Here is a 21,552-nt window from a genome sequence, read left to right as displayed (position 1 = left end):
GTGAAGGCACTTGAAATGCTGGACAAATCAAATTCTGTATAGACAACTCATGTCAGCCTCAGATATTACTGGTCTTTAAATCATGTCCCTTTTACCAGAAGTTTGCATTTCTAAGCTAAACTGTTACTTTTAGATTAGATCCAAAACTTAAAATCAGTTTAGGTAATTAAAAATTAATTGATATATTTTACTTAAATTAATGACATATGGCTTTTTGGTCAGTGTAAGTTTATGCAGGCAGTTAAATAGATTTTGGTTAAATCTTTTGCTCTAACAAGGAATTTCCAGAATTTGAAAAGTGGGGTGGCCGAGTGTGGTGGCTCATGCATGTAATCCCGGCACTTTGGGAGGCCAAGGCTGGTGGATCACCTGAGGTTAGGAGTTGGAGACCACCCTGGCAGACATGGTAAAACCCTGTCTCTACTAAAAATACAAAAATTAGCCAGGTGTGGTGGCAGGCGTCTGTGATCCCATCTTGGGAGGCTGAAGCAGGAAAATCTCTCGAACCCAGGAGGTGGAGGTTGCAGTGAGCCGAGATTGTGCCGCTGAACTCCAGCGGGGCAACAGAGGGACACTGTCTCAAAAAAGAAAAGTAGGGTGTTTAGTCTTCAAACTCCATGTTTAAATGGACTAAAAATGCAAATTGTAGGCCAGCATTGGTTTAAAAAGCATCATCTGAAAATAGTGCTGTATGGTCTGCAGTCATTTTTATTACAGTATGACGGTGTAAAATACAAGCAGATCAGTGAACCTTTCATGAAACATTAATCCTAGAGGTGCCCTGGCCTATCTCACAATCTCCATGTGATTCTTCATGGAACCACTGTAAAGTTTCTTTTGTAATATCCTAGAAGTTTCCCACCTCTGATATCTTTTGAATTTGTTTTTCAGGCTTTTTTCCTCCCCTCTTGATGAGGTTTTGAGGAGTGTGAACAGCTGAATAATGCTGGGGTGAAACTGCTTCATCGTACTTCCATTTTCTCTGCTATTTATTTCCATCTTTTAATTTTTTCACTAATATCCCCACGGTTTTACTCTGATTTAGTAATTCACATGTTACTGGACTAATATTTTCTTTTTAACTGACTTGTAACAGATATGTTAAACCGTTTAAAACTTGAGGAATATTTTTAACCTACTTTAGTAGGTTAATTCATCTTTCAAGTTAATTCATCTACATGGCATATAAACCTTATGATTAATAAATTTAAATGTTGGTAGCTGAGTTGGAAGCCAAAGATGTACAAAAAAGCTGAAGGGTTAGGTTTAGTTTGATAAGCTTCTCTTACAGGGTTTTGTAATATATATTATTACAAATATATATATGTGGATATATATGGCATACCTTATTGGACATCCATATAAAAGTGTAAGAAGTTAAATTTACTGCAGATTTTCTTGGGAGTGCAATTTGAAGATGACCTTAAGTGGTGATAGTAATTTGCTATATTGAGGGATAGTTGTTGCAAACTGCTCCCAATTCTGCGTTACTATGAAGTAAACTGAACAGCTGTAACAGGGATTAGGAATGCTCGCTCTTTTTTTTTTTTTTTTAGTATAATTAAGTAGTTTTGGGGTAAGGGTGTAGGGAGTGAGTGTCTTTGAAGTTTTGCATATACTAGATGAATGCCACCTGCATAAGGGAGGAAGAAGGTATTCTTGGAAATATTTTTCAATCCAGGTAACTATGGAGGCTTCCAGATGGAGTTCCATTCCCCTGTATAGGAAAGTGCTGAGGCAGACCCTTAAATTTCTTTCTGAGCCATTTAAAGAATGTTCTCAAACTTTGCTTATGCTTTATAGTTCATTTAGGTACAAAAGTACAAACTAAATGTTACTTAGGAAACATAGTGCTCTTTAAATATATTATAAATTTAGTATATCAGTTTTCTGGCATTTTGTTGAATTTTGTGAAGTTTGAAGCCCACCTACTTTGTTAGTTTGTGTCTCGTAGTTGTCCTCTGCTGATCACTGTTTTCCTGCTTTAATTGTGCTGTCATTTTTCCAGGGTCCCGATTGAGACTGCAGTCATTCTAATCCCCATAGAATAAGAAATAAGAGTCTAGAAAGTTTAGAGATAAGATGTCTCGGAATGCCAGAAGATCAGGGGTCACCCTTGAGGCAGAGTAATTATAGTTAAAATGGTATTGCTGATAAGTGGATGCTGGGAAATATTAAAATTTGATTTTTTAAAAGAATATTTATTTCTCATGCTCGAAGAATGCCCTGACTGAATGCTAAAGGGCCTTAGGTTTTTCCTGATCGCCATTATACCCCAGATTCCATTACATTTGTCTGAAATGTCTAAGACAGAAGGGCCGTTTCATACCTTCCCTTTTCTCCTCCGCTTCCCGTCTCCTCCCCATCAGGAGCTAAGTAGGAACTACCTCACATTATTAGCATCAAGCTTCATCAAGGGTCTGTCTTTACATGAAGGAAGAAGTAGTACTACTGCATTCTGGTCAGAGCCCAATCCTGAGGCGTGCCTTTTCAAGGACACTGTTACTTTAGTTACACTCGCTCTTCTTTGTTAACTCATCCCCCAGACTCTAATCCTGTTGCTTTTTTTGGTCCCCGTCTCCCACCTTTCATCGTCTGAAATCATTCATTGTAACTTCTAGAACTCGGTCATCAGAAAATCCTTTCTATTCTCAATCTGTTGTGTGAATGTCCCTTTCTTTCTTACTCCAACTGTAACCTAGCCTTCTCCCCAAGAATGCTACTTCTCTTGCAGCTCTCTCGAGTGGTGAATTTTTCCCTGCTTGCACACCTTATAATACTGAACTAAGGTGTGTACACTAAATGTCTGCTTTTGTTCCTCATTGTCAACTTTTTGACCTTTCTTCTCCAAAACTTAAAGCTTTGACTTTCATGTGATCAAATTATACCACCCACTGCCCATCTTTTATTTCCAGCACTTACAAACGTTCCTGGGTCATTCACATTTTTCCTTGATCACTTTATTAGCTCTTGGCTTATTGTCACTTCTCTTTTATTTCTGTCATAATTCTTGGGGACATCAGTATCCATGTAGAGCAGTAGTAGTCAAGACTTGGTCTGGTAACTAACCTGTATGAATTAAGATAAGGAAAAGTTTATGCCAGAATGTAAGTCACCTGTGTCACTAAGTTTACTGTTTAGTTCAGCTTACTTTTTTTGTAGCAAGATTTTGATGAAGGAAGCGGTATGCTGATTGACAGTCTGGTACAAACTTTGATGTAGAAGATGCTTCCAATATCCTGATCTCTTAGTTCCTTAATTTCCTCTCCTCCAGTGATCTTGTTTTCTACCCTAACTACACATTCCTATTGTCATATCCTGGAATACTTAGTCTTTTATCAGTAAGTGTGCTCCCTTCCCCCGATCTCATTTCAAACACCCCACTTTCTAATTCTTTTACTGAATATATCAGCTCCAGCAACCCATCAGTCCCATTGGGTCCTACAGTTTATCCAAGCTTTTACCTGTTCCTCACCCTCACTTCTACACAGCTGAAATTTCATATTGAATTATAATCACTTTCTTGTATACATGTTCAACAATCTTGTCCCTCCCTGGCTTCATGCCCAGTGATCCCTAGTATCTATGACCGTGTCCTTTATCCTCTCCTCTATCACTGTGGATGAACTATAGCCTTCCAAGATAGGGCCACCCAGTTCATTTGTACACCAGATCCCACCCCTCTTGCTCTCAAGAATGTTACTGTAGCATCTCTCTTCACTTGTATCAATGGTTTTTCCTACTGTTCTGGCTCTTTTTATGAACAAACATGCTGTTATCCCATTATAAAAAAAAATTTTTCTCCCCATCTCTCCTTTCACTCACCACCTTAGTCTCTGCTTCTCTTTCCAGCAAAATACCTTGAAAAGTTGCTTTATGCACTCCCTTTTCTTTTGAACCCCTGCCAGTGACCACCATGTTATAAATTTGTAGTTGTCATCTCACTTAATCTCTTAGTAGTATTTGGCACCATTGCTGCAGTTGCTTGAAATGCCTCTTCATTAGTTTCCAGGCCACCATGTTTGTTAGGAGGTTTTCTTACTTCACTGGCAGTTCCTTCTTTTTTTCTTTTTTTTCTGATATCTTTCTGACCTCTGTTGGAGTGGCTGAAGGTTTAGTTTTTGAATCTCTCCTTTTTTGTTGTGCATATGTACTCCAGTATCATAGCTTCATACAGATGGTATTTACATCTATTTGCTAATGACTTCCAAATTGACATCCTTAACCTGATACCCAGCTATTTTTTGGTCAGCATTTTGGATGTCTTAAGAAGCTTCTCAAACTTAATATAGATCTAAAACTGACCTCCCAGTTTTCCCCAAAGCTGCATCTTAGTCTTTTCTGGAATGCAGTTGTGTCTTTCCAGTTACCTAGCTTAAAACATTGCAGTTCTTGAACTCATCTTTCATACCCCATATCTAAATTCTCTCTGCTAAACCTTGTCTGTTCTACCTTCGAAATATAGTCATGTGTCATTTTATGATGGGGATACATTCTGAGAAATGTGTCATTAGGAGATAATCATGGTTGTGCGAGCATCATGGAGTATAGATAGACGAATCTAGCTGGTTTAGCCCACTAGACATCTAGGCTATATGGTGTGGCCAATTACTGTAATGAATACTGTGGGTAATTGTCACATAAAGATAAGTATTTTTATCTAAACATATTGAAACATAGAAAAAGTACAGTAGGCCGGGTGCGGTGGCTCAAGCCTGTAATCCCAGAACTTTGGGAGGCCGAGACGGGTGGATCACGAGGTCAAGAGATCGAGACCGTCCTGGTCAACATGGTGAAACCCCGTCTCTACTAATACAAAAAATTAGCTGGGCATGGTGGCGCGTGCCTGTAATCCCAGCTACTCAGGAGGCTGAGGCAGGAGAATTGCCTGAACCCAGGAGGCGGAGGTTGCGGTGAGCCGTGATCGCGCCATTGCACTCCAGCCTGGGTAACGAGCGAAACTCCGCCTCAAAAAAAAAAAAAAAAGAAAAAAGAAAAAGTACAGTAAACCTACGGTAACGAAAATAAAAAATGGTACACCTGTATAAGGCATTTATGATGGCTGGAGCTTGCAGGCCTAGATGTTGCTCTCGGTGAGTCAGCGAATGACTAGAGTCATTGTGAAAGACGTGGGACATTACTGTACACTAGTGTAGACTTTATAAACACTGTACACTTAGGCTGCACTACTTTTTTTTAAAGATTTTAAGAGACTTTTTTCAATAATAAATTAGCTTTAGCTTACTGTCACTTTTTTACTTTATGAATTTTACTTTTAAAAATTTTTTGACACTTGTAATAACACTTAGCTGTTACTACACTTGTAAGCTGTTACAAATAACACTTAGCTGTTATTACATTGTACAGCTCTACAAAAAATTTCCCTTATATCTCTATAAACTTTTTTCTATTTTTAAAATTATTTTTTACCCTTTACCTTTTTTGTTAAAAACTATGAACACATTAGCCTAGGCCTGCAGAGGGTCAGGATCATCAGTATCACTGTATTTCACCTCCACATCTTGTGCTTCTGGAATGTCTTCAGAGGCAGTAACAGAAATGGAGTTGCCGCCTCCTGGGAGAAAAGTGCCTTCTGAAATACCTGTTGAAGGATCTACCTGTGGCTCTTTTAATAGTTAACCTTTTTTTTTTTTTTTAATTTAAAGAAGTAATAGAAGGAGTGCATTCTAAAATAATACCTGTAATGCAATCATTGTCATTATCAAGTAGAGACAGGGTCTCATTCTGTTGCCAGGGCTGGTCTTGAATTCCTGGCCTCAAGTAATCCTCCCACCTTGGCCTTGTGAAGTGCTAGGATTACAGGCGTGAGCCACTATGTCTGGCCCGCTGTACTTTTATACAGCTGAAGTGTACCGTAGGTTTGTTTACACCAGCATCACCACAAACACCATGAGTAGAGCATTGTGCTGCCATGTTATGATGGATACATCATCACTAAGTGATAGGAATATTTCAGCTCCATTATAATCTTTTGGGACCACTGTTGTATGTGCAGTTCATCATCAACTGAAGTGTCCTTATGTGGTACACGTCTGCATATCCAAAAATCTTAATCATTTCTCACTGAAGCCATGCCATGCCATCTTTTGTTTGTATTATTATTTTTCAGCTTGTATTTTAGATTCAGGGTGTGCATGCGCAGGTTTGTTACAAGGGTATATTGTATGATACTAAAGTTTGAGGTACAGTTGAACCAGTCACCCAGGTAGTGAGCATAGTACCCAACAGATAACTTGTCTACCCTTCCTCCTCCTTCCCTCCCTGCTCTTGTCTGTGTCTGTTGTATCTTTATGTCCCTGTGTACCCAGTGTTTAGCTCACACTTACAAGTGAGAACATGCAGCATTTGATTTTCTATTCCTGTGCTGATTTGCTTACAATGAATAGTCTCCAGCTGCATCCACATTGCTACATAGGACCTGATTTTGTTCTTTTTTATAGGCTGCATCATATTCCATGGCGTATATGTACCACATTTTCTTTATCAAGTCTGCCGTGGATGGGCATTTGGGTTGATTTTATCTTTGCTATTATGAATGGCTTTTGCCTGTATTATTGGAAAGGCCTTCTAACTGGTCTCCCTGCTTACAACTTTTTCCCCCTTAAATGTGTTTTCAACATGGTAACCACAATAACCCTTTTTATAACAATAAAGCATGTAACTTTTTTGTTCAGAAACTTCCAGGGGCTTAGCATTTCATTCAGTAAAAGCTCAAGCTCCTGTATATTCAGACCACATCCTTCATCACCTGTTACTTTTCTCCTCTCCCTCTTCAGCCTTTCTGTTTTTCCTCAGACTGATCCAGCATTCATGGCTGATGTCAGATATTTTGTCCATTGAAATCTTCCTTGTTCGCTCAGTTGGACTTAGTCATATTATTTTCATTTATTTGATGTATCTAATCACAATCTGAAAGTTTGTCTACTTGCTTATTTTCCCCCCTTTGAGGGCCCTTGCTCTGTTTTTGTATCCCTGGTAGCTGGACAGTATCTGTCCAGCATTAAAAATGCTCGATAAAGTTTTGTTGAATGAATATTCTAGAATCACCCAGCCTTTTTTTTCTTCTCCTTTTCACAGACTGAAAGATACCCTCTGTATATGGTTCCACTTTTCACTCTCATCCCAGTTTGTGATGTATTATTCCAATATGTTATTATTAATATAATTCCAATGAACATGCTCTTGCTGAGTTCACCGCCGGACCTACATGTTGGCCAATCAAATGCAGACTTTATAATTTTAGTCTTGATGGACCCCTGCATTTGGCACATTTCTTACTTTTAGCACAGCACTGCCCAGTAGTCCACACTTTCTGAGACAGTGGAAATGTTCTGTATCTGTGCTGTTTAGTTGGTAGCAACCAGCTACATGCGCCTATTAAAACTTGAAATGTGGCTGTGTGATTAGTGGCTATTGTATTGGAGAGTGCACTTTTAGAAACTGCTGTTTTTTTCTTACATGGCGCTAGATTTATTATCACAATCTAATTGTGCAAGCCAGATAGGTAGGACTCATCTTTATTCCTCTTACCTAATTTAATTTTCTCAGCTACTATATCCAGTTCATCCCATCAACAGAGCCTCTTGTTTCTACCTCCTAAATGTTTCTTTAGCTACTTCTTGTCCCTAGTGCCACCGTCTATCAGCCGGACTATTGCTATGGCTGCCTTACTGGTTTCCCTTGGTTCTTGTTTTCTTCTTCTTTTTTTTTATAATTATAGCATGAGCTTTTAAAAACGTGAATGATATTATGTTACCTCCTTATAACCTTTCATGACTTTAGTGTCACATAGAATAGAAAACACTTTTCTTACCAAAGGCTAGAGAGCTCTACGTGTTCTGGCTATTTTTAACATTTCACTGCACTCACCCTTTTCCTCTATAATCAGACTACTCTGATCTCAAGGGTTAGTTCTTGAAATAACGATCATGTTCTTTCATGACTTTGGGTTTTTGCACCTTATTTTCTATTTCTGGAATGTTCCTTCTCTGTTCCTTACATGCTGGCCCTTTTGCATCCTTCTTTAGGTCTCGGCTTACGTGTTACCTTCAAGAAGCCTTTGACCACTCTAAGTGGGACTTCCTTCCACTTCTGCTGTGTTCCACTCCCTTCTCCCACTTGATGCTCAGTTATATACTGTTTTGTAATTGTTCATTTGGTTGTCTGTCTCCCTCTCCAGAACGCAGGGAACATTTCTGCATTCTGCACTACTGCACACCCAGAATCTATTACAGATCCTGGCTTGTAGCTGATACATAAATATTTGTTGAATGAAAAACTATACATTGTATTATACTATTGGTATTGCTGAAACTATTGCGTAAATAAAGGAGTTGTGGGAAAATTTGATTAACATCATAATCTGGTAAATTGAGAAGACAACATATACTAGTGGAGCACTCATGCATAGTTCGAGGTTATGACTCATTTATTGGTGTGTCTTTGGACTCACAATAGAACAAAGATGAGGGAATAGTCCTAAAAGTTCTGTATTGAAATAACGAAAAGCAGTCACATTTTGATAATACAAGCTTCCTAGCTTACTCTTTCTGTCATCATCTTTTCCTAACTGTAAGAGAGCCTCATAATTATGAGGCCTATTACTAGAGTAAGGCTGTCAAAGGCAGCAAAATGTCTTTCTGTTTGCAAGAATAAGATAAACTTGACATGTATGGTGGGGGGAGAAGGTTTCAAAAGTTTAAGAATCTGTGTTGTCTTAACGAATAGATGCTGCTGTAACTTGGGTTATTTCCTAATGGCACGCATGAAGTTTGGATCATATGGTTTGATTTTAGCTGTAGTCCTTAGCTATGGGGAGCAGCATCAGCAACCTATGACACATAAATTAAAAATACAATGCTCGGACCCTTCCCCAGCCCCTCTGATAGAGAATCTCTTGGTATTTCTAGATGTTCCAGGTTAGTCTGATTAACACCCTTGGATAAGAACCATTGGAAGGACCTGGTTGCCAGTTTAAGGGGACCTTCAAGCAAGCCTTTAGGTCTTCATAGTTTAAAAAAAAAAAAGATTTTTAAAAGTCATGCATATGTTGTGGCTGAATTATGGTTTAGCATGTACTGCTTTTAATGGCCTGAAATGGTTTTCCCAAATAAATTGTGTTGGTATAGCTTTCATGTGTGATTTGGTCCAGTTTCATGTTTTTGAAGATACTAATGAGGAAAAGAAAACTTTGTGATTTCTCTTAGTAACCCACTTAAAAACCTTTTTATTACAGGTCCTCACATTTAGGCTTAATGTGCATTATTAAAATGTGAAAATACACGTTCATTTGTTCTCAGTGAAAGTATGTAACAAATAAATGAGGGGTTGGCAAACTACTGCCCACTGTCTTTTTTTATGGCCTATGAACTAAGAATCATTTTTAGATAGCTAAAAAAAAAAAATCAAAAGGATAATATTTTGTGATGTAAAAATGTTATGAAATTCAAATTTCAGTTCCTGTGAATGAAGTTTTATTGGGACACAGCCATCCATGCTCAGTAGTGTGCATATTGTCTGGCTGCTTTTACTGCAGTAGCAGAGTTGAGTAGTTGTGACAAAGAGTTTATGGCCCACAAAACCTAAAATATTTACTTTCTGATGCTTTTCAGAAAAACTTCTCTGAACCCTGTTCTAGATGATACCCATTGTTGATAAATGAATCTCTCATGGTTCTGAAGGCATTTAAGAAATCTCTTAGGTTATAAATAATTGTTGTTAGCTCTCTAAGCCTCCATATTACATTTTGTGTGTTCTTCTGTCCACTTTGAGCATTTTCTTTTTATTAACACATTTAGTTCATCAAATATTTAAGAGCTTAATATATGCGAAGCACTTGAGAAACAGTGAGAAGCTGTTTCTAAAGGTGCTGTCACAGAGTTCACTCATTCGGCGCTTTAAATTTTCTTTTTTTGAAAGTCAGCATGCTGGTATAGTGGGGAAGGGAAACTCTTAATAACAAGTGGAGTAGAGAAAGGTTATCATTAAGGGATATAATTTAGAAGTCATTGAGTACCTCCCCATTAATTCTGCCTGTAGTCTGAATGTGGAGATTAACATCTAGAAACTTTGTTGAAATAAAATCTTCAATTTCTTTGGCATATCTAGTACTGTCTAGCTAGGCACATAGTCAAAGTGTGGTGTATATAGTGATTCAAAGAATTTTGGGGGCTGTAGTCACTGTTGAAAGGATATAGTTCATTTTTTTAAAAAAATATAGTTCTTTACTATTACATGTGAATCCTTTATATAAAATTGGCTAACCCCTTTCTTTGATTTATTTGCAACATTGACTGTTACCAGTTGTCTCTAACTTTGGTATAGGGGTGGCAAATATGATTAGATTGAAAGGGTACATGACTGAGCAACAAACAGACCTGGATTTGAATTTTAATTGAATGGCTTGTTAGGTAGTCTTACATGAATATTGCTAGTCAGTTTTCTTGTGATTTTGAGGAATGATACCTTCTTTATGAGGTTGCTAGGAAGATTCGATGAGATAGGCTCAGAACCAAAGTTGCTAGGAATTTAATTATGCTACCTCGTTAAGTATGTCAAAGGCAGAATTCAGTGTTTAGCTGATCCACAAGGCAGTATCCTAAAATTATGCTGTAAAAGATACTAAGATGCTGTAAGTGACTCAGAAACCTGGTGACTTTATAATGCAGTTGATTCTTAGAATACTGTCACTTTAACAGAGTAAGATATAGGAATGAACAAATATTTATTAAATTACTAAAATATGAAATTTATTGATACATATAAAGTGACATTTGCTTAAAGATTGAAAAATTTGCAGTACTGTTTCCTTGCTTTAGAAAATATTTTTAGCAATTTGTTTCTGCCTTGAGGCAAAATGGTTGACTGAGTAGTTGCCACATTTCTTTTGTACAAAGTCCATTTCATAGGCCACCTAGCTTTTATGCTTAGAAACATTTCCTTAACGTTATATTTCAGTATTTGGCTAACCTATATAGGGTTAAATTATATAACCCTAATATCTATAACCCTAACTTTTTGGACAAATATTATTTCTAATAATACATTTATGTATTTGGTTCTGCAAATATATAGAAAAATATATGTAAACAGAGATACAGATGCCTTGCATACTTGCTATATACATATATATATGTGTATATATATATATTTTTTAATGTAGACCTTTTTCATTCTCTTTAATGACTGCGTGGTAGTCCACCACCCCCTCTCACCTGGACAACTACAGTAACCTCCTAAATGATCTTTCTGCTTTGCTACTGCCCCCTGTTGTCTTTTTTCTCCCTTATAGCTGCTAGAGTGAACTTTAGAAAGCCTAAATCATACATCACATTACTTCACTGGCTTCCCAGTATACTTTGGATTTTATTTTACATCCTAACTGATCTGATTCTTTTCTCTCTCTTCATGGTTCCCTGCCTGCTAGTTCACTGGTGACCTTTTAATACCTTTATCACATTAAGCTCATTCCTTCATTTTCACTCGTTCTCTGCCCCATCTTTTTGTGGCCAGCTGCTCCTCCTCTAATGAACTGTCTCTTCCTCACAGGCCTTCCCTGACCACCTGCTAGAGTAGCACACCTGCCACCTCATAAATTTGTTTATTAGCAGTTCTCACTCTAAATTTTCTTTGTTTTTATTGCTTAATTCCCTGACAGTAGACTATAAGCTTCGCTATTTGTATGACCTTGACTCTCTTACTCATTGTAATAACCAGTAATATAAAGGGTGTTTAAAATTTGTTCAGTGGGTGAATATATTCCATTTAATGGATAAATTATTTTTTATTCAGTCCCATGTTGATGGATATTTGAATAATTTCCATCTTTTTCTCTATGAATGCTTAGGTGTACAGAACTCTTGGCATGCTTTTGGCAGTATTCTCACAGAATACATTTCTGTTATAAAAACTGAATTTTTAAGTCAAAGGGTAGTTACACTTATATTTAATGTATAGGGCCAGATTACTATCAAAAGTTTCTGCTAGTTTAACCATATTTTTAATTAGTGGTAGATATTATCAGTCTTTTCAGTCTGCCATTCTGATAAGCAAAAAGTAAATGGGTTTAATTTTGTATATATTCATTGCTCACTTTTTGTTTTTCCTTTGAAACACTATTTCTTGCTCTTTCCCTGCAGTGTAATTCTTTTTTTCTTACTGACTTGTTCCCAGTTTTTTGTGTGCTATGGATGTTCTAGTATGTCATTTTTTGGATTACATTATATGTGGTGATTTGTTGCTCAGATTTTAAAAAACTGCACACACAAATTATCTTATGTTTCCCTTTTTGGTTTTAATTTCAACTCATGCTTAATCATTTAATCAATTGGGCATGGTTTTATTCTTATATATATACATATTTTATCTCGTTTTTTTTACATGTAAATAGTGAATATAGGTTTAATTTTAATGTAAAATAAGTATGAAAAAATGACAGTTGGAATTACAAGCCCATATCTCCTAATGCTTTTAATCAAGTGATACACTAATTGAAATATTACCTTCTTCATTTATGAAATTGTCATGTTACATCTGGGTGTTTTTCTGCCTACTGCAGTCTCTTATCCATTTCTTCCCAATAATACAATACTTGAACTGCTGTGGTTGTTGATTTATGATGTTATTTTAGTAATGTGATTGAACTGGTTCCTTCTTATAGTTCTTCTGAAATCAAGACAAGAACAAGACACATCTTCCCATTTACTCTTGTGTATATATCTCATTTTACTGCTACGAATGAAATCTCTTTGTCCTGTTTTTGTACAGGAAAATAGTTTTTGTATGTACTTGTGATGGCTACTTATATTAAAAATTTAGTTAAACTAAGAGTTGTTTTCTGTTCAGCCTTGTCAGACTATAAAATCCACACAAAAGGGTATAAAAGTGTCTCAGGAATGTTAACTGGTATCTTAAAGTTTAAAAGTATTTAGCCAATCATTTTGTGAAGTTGGGAGAAACAGGATTTTCAGTTGGGAGATGTAGTGGAAACACTGTCTCACACAGCTGCAGTCTTTATCCTTGTAAAATAGACTTGTAGCCTTGTTAGCATTTGTGACTGCTACCTTTTCAAGGAGATGGTAATATTTTATCCTGGTATTTGAGACTTGAGTTAGTAATGTTTAAGCTGATTTACCAAAAGTGTACATAAAATACTAATGTCTCTTTTAGTTAGCTCCATTTTAATTGTTTTTTTAAAAATTATGTACAAACATTTTTATTTTCAAATTACATTTGGGCTTTAAATTATTTTATCTGAAATGCTATTTTCTTTTTCTTTTTTTTTTTTTTTGAGACGGAGTTTTGCCCTTGTTACCCAGGCTGGAGTGCAATGGCGCGATCTTGGCTCACCGCAACCTACGCCTCCTGGGGTCAGGCAATTCTCCTATCTCAGCCTCCTGGGTAGCTGGGATTACAGGCACACGCCACCATGCCCAGCTAAGTTTTTGTATTTTTAGTAGAGACGGGGTTTCACCATGTTGACCAGGATGGTCTCAATCTCTTGACCTCGTGATCCACCCGTCTCGGCCTCCCAAAGTGCTGGGATTACAGTTGTGAGCCACCGCCCCTGGCCGAATTGCAGACATCTCTAATACTTTTTTCTATCCTATTTCCTTTGCTGACCCCAGGCCTACTCTATTGATACCCTACTATTAAGAAGCAAGTGTATATTCTTTGTATACTTTTACTTCATAAACTATATGAAGCATTGTTTTGTTTTTTAACTTAATTGGTATAAAATTGTATTTTGGAAATTATAGAAAATGTGCCTGTGAGATAAAGCCTTCTCAGGATATATCTTAAAGGAGATAGCTGTGTTTTAACATATCAGTCTTTTTGGCTGCTTATGTTAATATAAGTTGGAGGAAAATCGTCTGCTTTTTGTGATAATTTGTTCTTGGAGATGGAGTGAAAGATTGCTTTAAGACATCGTCTTTTTTTTTCCCTGAAGGACCAGTAGTATTTATTTTAGGATTATGTTACTGACCAAAGATGCCGTATGGAGTTACTCATTGGTGAGACTAACAGTAAATCAGCATGCAAAGGGTATTCCCATAATCTAATTATTTTAAATAGTGAAATTATATTCTAAGACATACAGTTGGCCTAAGTGTGCTATATCAATGAATGTTCAAGGGGCTTTTTATGTATAATGTATACATGTACTTTACAAAAATATAAAAGGATGACATTAGAAATCTGGCAAGACAAAAGGCTACATTACATGTAGTAAATAAATAAACATTTAAACTTATCAGAATTTAGAAAACCTTGTAGGATGGGTGGGTGATGGTATGTATGTTAGGTGTGTGGACATATCTATTAAAAGTTGTGTGAGATAACAGCTGATGCTGACCAGTCCTTGGTAAGATGGCCACTTGTTCAATACGTTTTGTGAAAATTATGTCAGTTTATGCTCTGTCAGTATTTTGGAGCTGTGCATGAAGGGACTTAAAATTCTTACCCTTTAACTCAGTAGTACTATTTCTAGAACTTCTGGTGGTGGAGGAATTAAGAGAATTATTTATATGCAAAGATGTTTATTGCAGCATTGTTGGAATAGACAAAATGGAAGAACAAGCTAAGAATGGAGGAGATACGCTTATAGTATAGACATACGATACAATCCAGATAATATTTTATAATAGTCTTCATAAGGAATTGATTTTTATATTTTTATTTTTAAAAATACATAGCAGTAAGTTTAATATGCCAAATATATCAAAATGTCATCATTTACTGTGTGGTGGATTCATATGATGGAGATGATAAATAAAAATTCTAATTTATACTAAGCATCTATTACTTTATGGCTGAGGTAGGAAAACAATTATGAAGGAATGAAGATTATTCTGTAAACATCCTAATTTTTCCCAGCCATAAAGAGATTTCATATATTTATTTTTTTCATTCAGCTTCTGTTTCCTACCTGAGAAGATTTTATATTTCTAATAGCCATTTGTGTACCTATTTAAAGACAATACCAAAGGCATACATTTTAGGGTTCAGAGGAGCAAGGGTCATTTGATGTTTGATGCTTATTGGCCATTCTAGGATGACAAGACACCTCGAGAACACACACACACACATAGCCCAGGATGGCAAGACACCTTGAGAGAAAACACACACACACACACACACCCCACCCCACCCCTCCCTGAAGAAAGCTATGAAGGAAGAAAGCAGAAAGGAAACTGGAGTGAGTTGCAACTTAAAATGTTAGTGTTGGATGAAATGTGCTAACACAGAAGATTTGAGGAAACTGCATACATTTACTAGATGGCAAAGTATTACTGGTGACAGTTAACGAAAATGCATATGCATGTGTTTTTAGATTTACAAATTAAATTTTACTAAGAACTTTTAAAAAATCCCTGGAGGCTGGGCGCGGTGGCTCACACCTGTAATCCCAGCACTTTGGGAGGCCAAGGCGGGTGGATCACAAGGTCAAGAGATCGAGACCATCCTGGTCAACATAGTGAAACCCCGTCTCTACTAAAAATACAAAAAATTAGCTGGGCATGGTGGCGCATGCCTATAATCCCAGCTACTCAGGAGGCTGAGGCAGGAGAATTGCCTGAACCCAGGAGGCGGAGGTTGCGGTGAGCCGAGATTGCGCCATTGCACTCCAGCCTGGGTAACAAGAGTGAAACTCCGTCTCAAAAAAAAAAAAAAAAAAAAAATCCCTGGAGATTTATCAAAAGTTTGTCATGCTTATGCAATAGAGTAGCACTTTCTAACTTTAAAACAGGGAATAATTCTTTGGATCTTGATTATTGTTAAAGTGAATTATGAATTGCTAGTATTAAACTGTGGTTTTTAAATATGTGTGCTTTATTTTTATGTAGCAGATTTACTCCTAGGTAATAATACTCAAATGTCTTGAAAACGAAGGTCATTAAGATAATTCTGTCCTGATGGGAAGAGGAAATATAACTTTAGTGTGAAATCTGTTATATATCAGTTGTGTCAAGATTTTTGCCATTGACTTTGACAGGAGACATTTATAGGGTTAAAATCAGAAATAGCAAGATGAATTTTGAAGTATCCTTTATAAATTATGTAGTTGGAAAGAGTATCATGTTCATATTGCCAAAATAAGATGCATGGATGCATCAGACTGAATGGAAAATACATGAGAGGTTGGCCAGTCCCCTTTGTGTCAGAACATCACTTGGTGATGGTAAAGCTGCTCAGAACACACAGCATTCTAATGTAGCCTGTAGCTTAATGATCATCTGTCTTGAAACATTTAGTGTAGTACTTACACAAACCTAGATGCCATAGTGTACTGCACACCTAGCCTATGTGATATAGTCTGTTGTTCCTAGGCTGTAAACCTGTACAGCATGTTACTGTAGGCAGTTGAAACAGTGGTATTTGTGTATCCTTTTTTTTTTTTTTAAGAGACAGGGTCTTGCTTGTTGCCCAGGCTGGATGCAGTGGTGTGATCACAGCTCACTGTAACCTTGAACTCCTAGGATTAGTGATCCTCCTTGCCTAAGCCTCCCAAGTGGTTAGGACTACAGGCGCAAACTACCACACCTGACTAATTTTTAAATTTTTTTTGTAGAGATGGAATTTCACTGTGTTGCCCAATCTGGTCTTGGAACTCTTGTGCTGCAGCAATCCACCCGCCTCCCAACATGCTGGAATTACAAGCCACTTTGCCTGGCTTGTTTGCCTAAACATAGAAAAGATCTAGTAAAAATACAGAATTACAGTCTTACAGGGCCACTGTAGGGTATGCCGTCCATCTTGACTGAAATGTCCTTATGTGGTGTATGATTGTACTTCATAATTTTTAAGCACTCCTCCCTCTTGTTTGGTACTTAGTGGATTTTTATCATTTTTCTTTCTTGATGAGTCTTTCTGAAATGCCTACTAGTTGGACATTTGATCTCCTGAATCGATCATGATTTCTCTTGTGTTTTTTGTCTTTGGCATTTTTTTGTACTCTAGGAAGTTTTCTCAACTTCAGTTTCTATACAGTTTTTTTATTTATTTATTCTCTTCAGTCTTTATGGAGATACTAAATTGTTCTGTTTCACTCTCTACCATACTCCTAAAAGTTTCATCTCAGTTTCTATGGAGTTACTTTTTCTGTTGCTTTTTAAAAAACATTTTCCTGAAGTGATTGGTAAGTTTTGGCTAATTGGAAGCACTAGAATTGGGACCTTAATGGTTGGCAGGGTGTGGTGGAGGAGAAGCCAGCCTTAGTCTGAAGGCTCAGGCCAGAAAAAGGAGGAGGAAGGCTTTCCTTTTCGTTTCTGGAGCAGTGTTCTGCCCTAGTTCTTGCTGGGCAATCTGTTTGATTTCTTTAGTGGTTAATGCTCAGATTTTTGGTATATTTGGATCTGCCTCCAGAGCAGGTTCAAGGGTGAGAGGTTCTTTGCTGTTGCCCAATTAGATCCCCATTTCTACCCTTTGTTGAAGGGCAAGATGAATTTTTATTTATGTTGCATAAATTTTAAAAGCTAAAAAATACATATGTAATGTTGGGAAGTCCCAGTGTACAAATGGCTGTTGTAAATTTGGAACATGAACTTGATTTTTTCCATTATAAAAATGAAATCATTATAAATCATGGTCAGGTTACAAGGTCAGCCTGTACAAACAGAGTTTACCCAGTATTGTGGGTAAGTGTTTTGTCTTTGCAGCAACAACAAGGAAAAACAGTTCTGTAAAGTTCTTGAAGCCAATGTATCAAAGCACTTCTTAAATAGCTATATAGCCCATAGACATGAACAGTTGGTTTCTGAGTCTGTTGGCATTGGCCAAAGGACAGGCTCAGTTAGAACATGTTTTGAGTCTCCTTTTGCAGAAATATATTGTAGGTTGGAGTGGGGAACCAAGTTTTTAGAAGGGTGGTGAAGTAGTTAAATAGTCACTCTTAAAGACAGGCAAAAGATAGAAGCTAAGGCCAGGCATGGTAGCTCACATCTGTAATCCTAGGACTTTAGGAGGTGAAGACAGGAGGATTACTTGAGACCAGGAGTTCTGAGACCAGCCTGGGCACCATAGTGAGACCCCATCTCCACCAAAAAAAAAAAAAAAGCTAGGCCTGGTGGCACAGGCATGTAGTCTCAGCTACTCCGGAGGCTGAGGTGGATGGGAGGATTGCATTAGCTTAGGAGTTCAAGGCTGTAGCGTTCTATGATCATGCCACTGCACTCCAGCCTAGGTGACAGGGCAAGACCCTGTCTGAAAAAAAGGAAAATGGAAGCTAAAACACAGCCTCAGTGTGCAGAGAACTAGGGTGCCTTCCAGCATAGTATGTTCAAAGTGTGGTCTGCAGATAACTTGCCTGCATCCTAGAATGTTCATTAAAAATGGAGATTCCTGTGCTTCACTCCAGTCCTATTAAAGCAAAACATGAAACACATAATCCTGCTTAGCAAATTATCCTAAAATATAAGATTCTTAAGGACCGAATCACCTTTACTATTTCCTGTCCTTCATTTCATATCGTATATAGTCAGTTGTTTCTACCATGGACACTGAAAAACTGTCTACAACTCTTGTCAGCTGTAGATGTCAGATGATCCTGGTGATTGTAAAAATCGAGTAATGGAAGAGCAGTTTTAGAATAATAAACACATGCTCTTTTACATAGAGAAATTTTTTAGGACACAGCAAGGAGCTTCCTTCTTCATTAAACATTGACACGTCTTTGTGCATTCATTGAAAACAAAGTCTGTACGTAGTCGCTCATGCCTATAATCCTAGCACTTTGGTAGGCTGAGGTGGGAGGATCACCTGAGGTTAGGTGTTTGAGACCAGCCTCACCAATGTGGCGAAATCACATCTCTACTAAAAATTCAAAAATTAGCCGGACATGGTGGCGGGTACCTGCAGTCCCAGCTACTGGTGAGGCTGAAACAGGAGAATCGCTTGAACCTGGGAGGCAGAGGTTGCAGTGAGCCAAGATTACCACTGCACTCCAGCCTGGGGAACTCACCAAAACTGTCTTCAAAAAAAAAAAGAAAAACATAGTTCACACTTAGCTATTTTATTCCATATCTTTACATACCCAATATGTTAGTGTGTAGTTCGAGATGAATTTGTTTGGGACAGATTCTGTAATAAAGGACATTTTCTTATTAGAAATACCTAGAGGCCCATAAGTCCTTAAACTGTTCTCATTCGCAAATAGTTCCCTGTGTGATGCAGTGTTTTTTTCTGAATGTTGCATAATAAAGTAAAAATACATAAATTAGACGTTAAAATTTATATATATGATACTAATTTTTAAAATATTGATCAAAATAATACTTATCCCTGTTGGTGGTAATTGTATTTATAATAAATCATTGCTGTAAATTTGAACTTAGAAAAATTTCATTAATAAAGGTGCTTTTGTATTGCAAACTTTCATTTGAAAATTAATTTTTCTTTGTACTAAAAATCTTAAAATTTACTAGTCACCAAAATTTGCTTTATGAGAAATAATTTTTGATGGCACTATATCAGAAAAGAAAACAACTTCAAGCCTGTAATCCCAGCACTTTGGGAGGCCGAGGCGGGTGGATCATGAGATCAAGAGATCGAGACCATCCTGGTCAACATGGTGAAACCCGTCTCTATTAAAAATACAAAAAATTAGCTGGGCATGGTGGCACGTGCCTGTAATCCCAGCTACTCAGGAGGCTGAGGCAGGAGAATTGCCTGAACCCAGGAGGCGGAGGTTGCGGTGAGTCGAGATTGCACCATTGCACTCCAGCCTGGGTAACTAGAGCGAAACTCCGTCTCAAAAAAAAAAAAAGAAAACAACTAAGTTGTTAATGAAAATGTTAAAAATCCCATTGGACCTCTGTCATCCAAAGGGGCATCTGTGAATTTTGCTGTGAAAAGTTACAAAAGGAGAGACCTTTAGGAATTCAGAGAGCAGCTGATTTTTGAATAGTTTTTTCCCCCTCCCTAGATTTTATTATTATAACTGTGTGCTTTCTCATCACCATCCTGAATATCTGTAACTTAAATTTCTACTATTAATAAAAAGACATGTTTGGTAAGGAGGAGTTTTCACTGAAGTTCAGCAGTGATGGAGCTGTGGTTGAGGTGTCTGGAGGAGACCTTGAGGTCTGCATTTCACTAAATAACCTGGTAAATGAGGACGTGGGGTGTTTTTTGGGCATAGTAATGACATTTAACAGGTATCCCAGTGAATTAGGAGTATCAATCAAACTAAATTTAAATCCTAATGACTTTTGATTAACTTTTTTTAGGGTATCTGAAGTATACCATACAACTCTTTTGAAAATCCAGCGTGGACAATGGCTACTCAAGGTTTGTGTCATAAATCTTTAGTTACTGAATTGGGGCTCTGCTTCGTTGCCATTAAGCCAGTCTGGCTGAGATCCCCCTGCTTTCCTCTCTCCCTGCTTACTTGTCAGGCTACCTTTTGCTCCATTTTCTGCTCACTCCTCCTAATGGCTTGGTGAAATAGCAAACAAGCCACCAGCAGGAATCTAGTCTGGATGACTGCTTCTGGACCTGGATGCAGTACCATTCTTCCACTGATTCAGTGAGTAACTGTTAGGTGGTCCCCAAAGGGCTTAGGTATTTCATCACTGAGCTAACCCTGGCTGTCATTCTGCTTTTCTTGGCTGTCTTTCAGATTTGACTTTATTTCTGAAAATATTTCAATGGGTCATATCACAGATTCTTTTTTTAAAAATTAAAGTAACATTTCCAATGTACTAATGGCAATACTGTTTCATATTTATAGCTGATTTGATGGAGTTGGACATGGCCATGGAACCAGACAGAAAAGCAGCTGTTAGTCACTGGCAGCAACAGTCCTACCTGGACTCTGGAATCCATTCTGGCGCCACTACCACAGCTCCTTCTCTGAGTGGTAAAGGCAATCCTGAGGAAGAGGATGTGGATACCTCCCAAGTCCTATATGAGTGGGAACAGGGGTTTTCTCAGTCCTTCACTCAAGAACAAGTAGCTGGTAGAGTATTATTTTTCATTGCCTTACTGAAAGTCAGAATGCAGTTTTGAGAACTAAATAGTTAAGTTAATATATCATAGTTTAAATACAATGTTGTGGTGAGGAAAAGGGAGTAATTGCAATGTTGCTTTTACCATTTAGGATAGCAGATACTTAGGTAAACGCTGAACTGTGGATAGTGAGTGTCGAATTAACCTTTTCCAGATATTGATGGACAGTATGCAATGACTCGAGCTCAGAGGGTACGAGCTGCTATGTTCCCTGAAACATTAGATGAGGGCATGCAGATCCCATCTACACAGTTTGATGCTGCTCATCCCACCAACGTCCAGCGTTTGGCTGAACCATCACAGATGCTGAAACATGCAGTTGTAAACTTGATTAACTATCAAGATGATGCAGAACTTGCCACACGTGCAATCCCTGAACTGACAAAACTGCTAAATGATGAGGACCAGGTAAGCAGTGACATGGCTACCTTTTTAGTCTGCTTTGAAGGAAATGCTCAAGGGGAGTAGTTTCAGAAAGTCTACCCAATACCAGTACTTGAAAACTAATGATGTTTCTTAATTCCT

At 37.5% G+C, this 21,552-nt stretch overlaps 1 protein-coding gene across 2 annotated transcripts in view; it reads left to right on the top strand.

Annotated features, from left to right (window-relative positions):
- The window catches only part of CTNNB1 (catenin beta 1), a 42,364-nt gene that overhangs the window by 6,020 nt on the left and 14,792 nt on the right, over positions 1-21,552 (top strand). Inside the window, exons 2-4 of one of the 2 annotated variants that reach the window (XM_012460130.2) lie at positions 20,247-20,307; positions 20,750-20,977; positions 21,182-21,435. In XM_012460130.2, the coding sequence (XP_012315553.1) occupies positions 20,295-20,307; positions 20,750-20,977; positions 21,182-21,435 (495 nt within the window). In that variant the 5' untranslated portion in view covers positions 20,247-20,294. Of the gene's footprint in view, positions 1-20,246; positions 20,308-20,520; positions 20,546-20,749; positions 20,978-21,181; positions 21,436-21,552 lie in introns of those variants that run through there. The other variant, XM_012460132.3, reaches the window with a different exon arrangement.

This window comes from Aotus nancymaae, unplaced genomic scaffold, assembly GCF_030222135.1.
Source record: "Aotus nancymaae isolate 86718 unplaced genomic scaffold, 86718_ANA_hifiasm-v0.15.2.pri h1tg000038l, whole genome shotgun sequence".
Classification (NCBI taxonomy): Eukaryota; Metazoa; Chordata; class Mammalia; order Primates; family Aotidae; genus Aotus; species Aotus nancymaae.
Note: the sequence above shows the minus strand (reverse complement) of the source record. Positions and strands in the feature narration are given on the sequence as shown.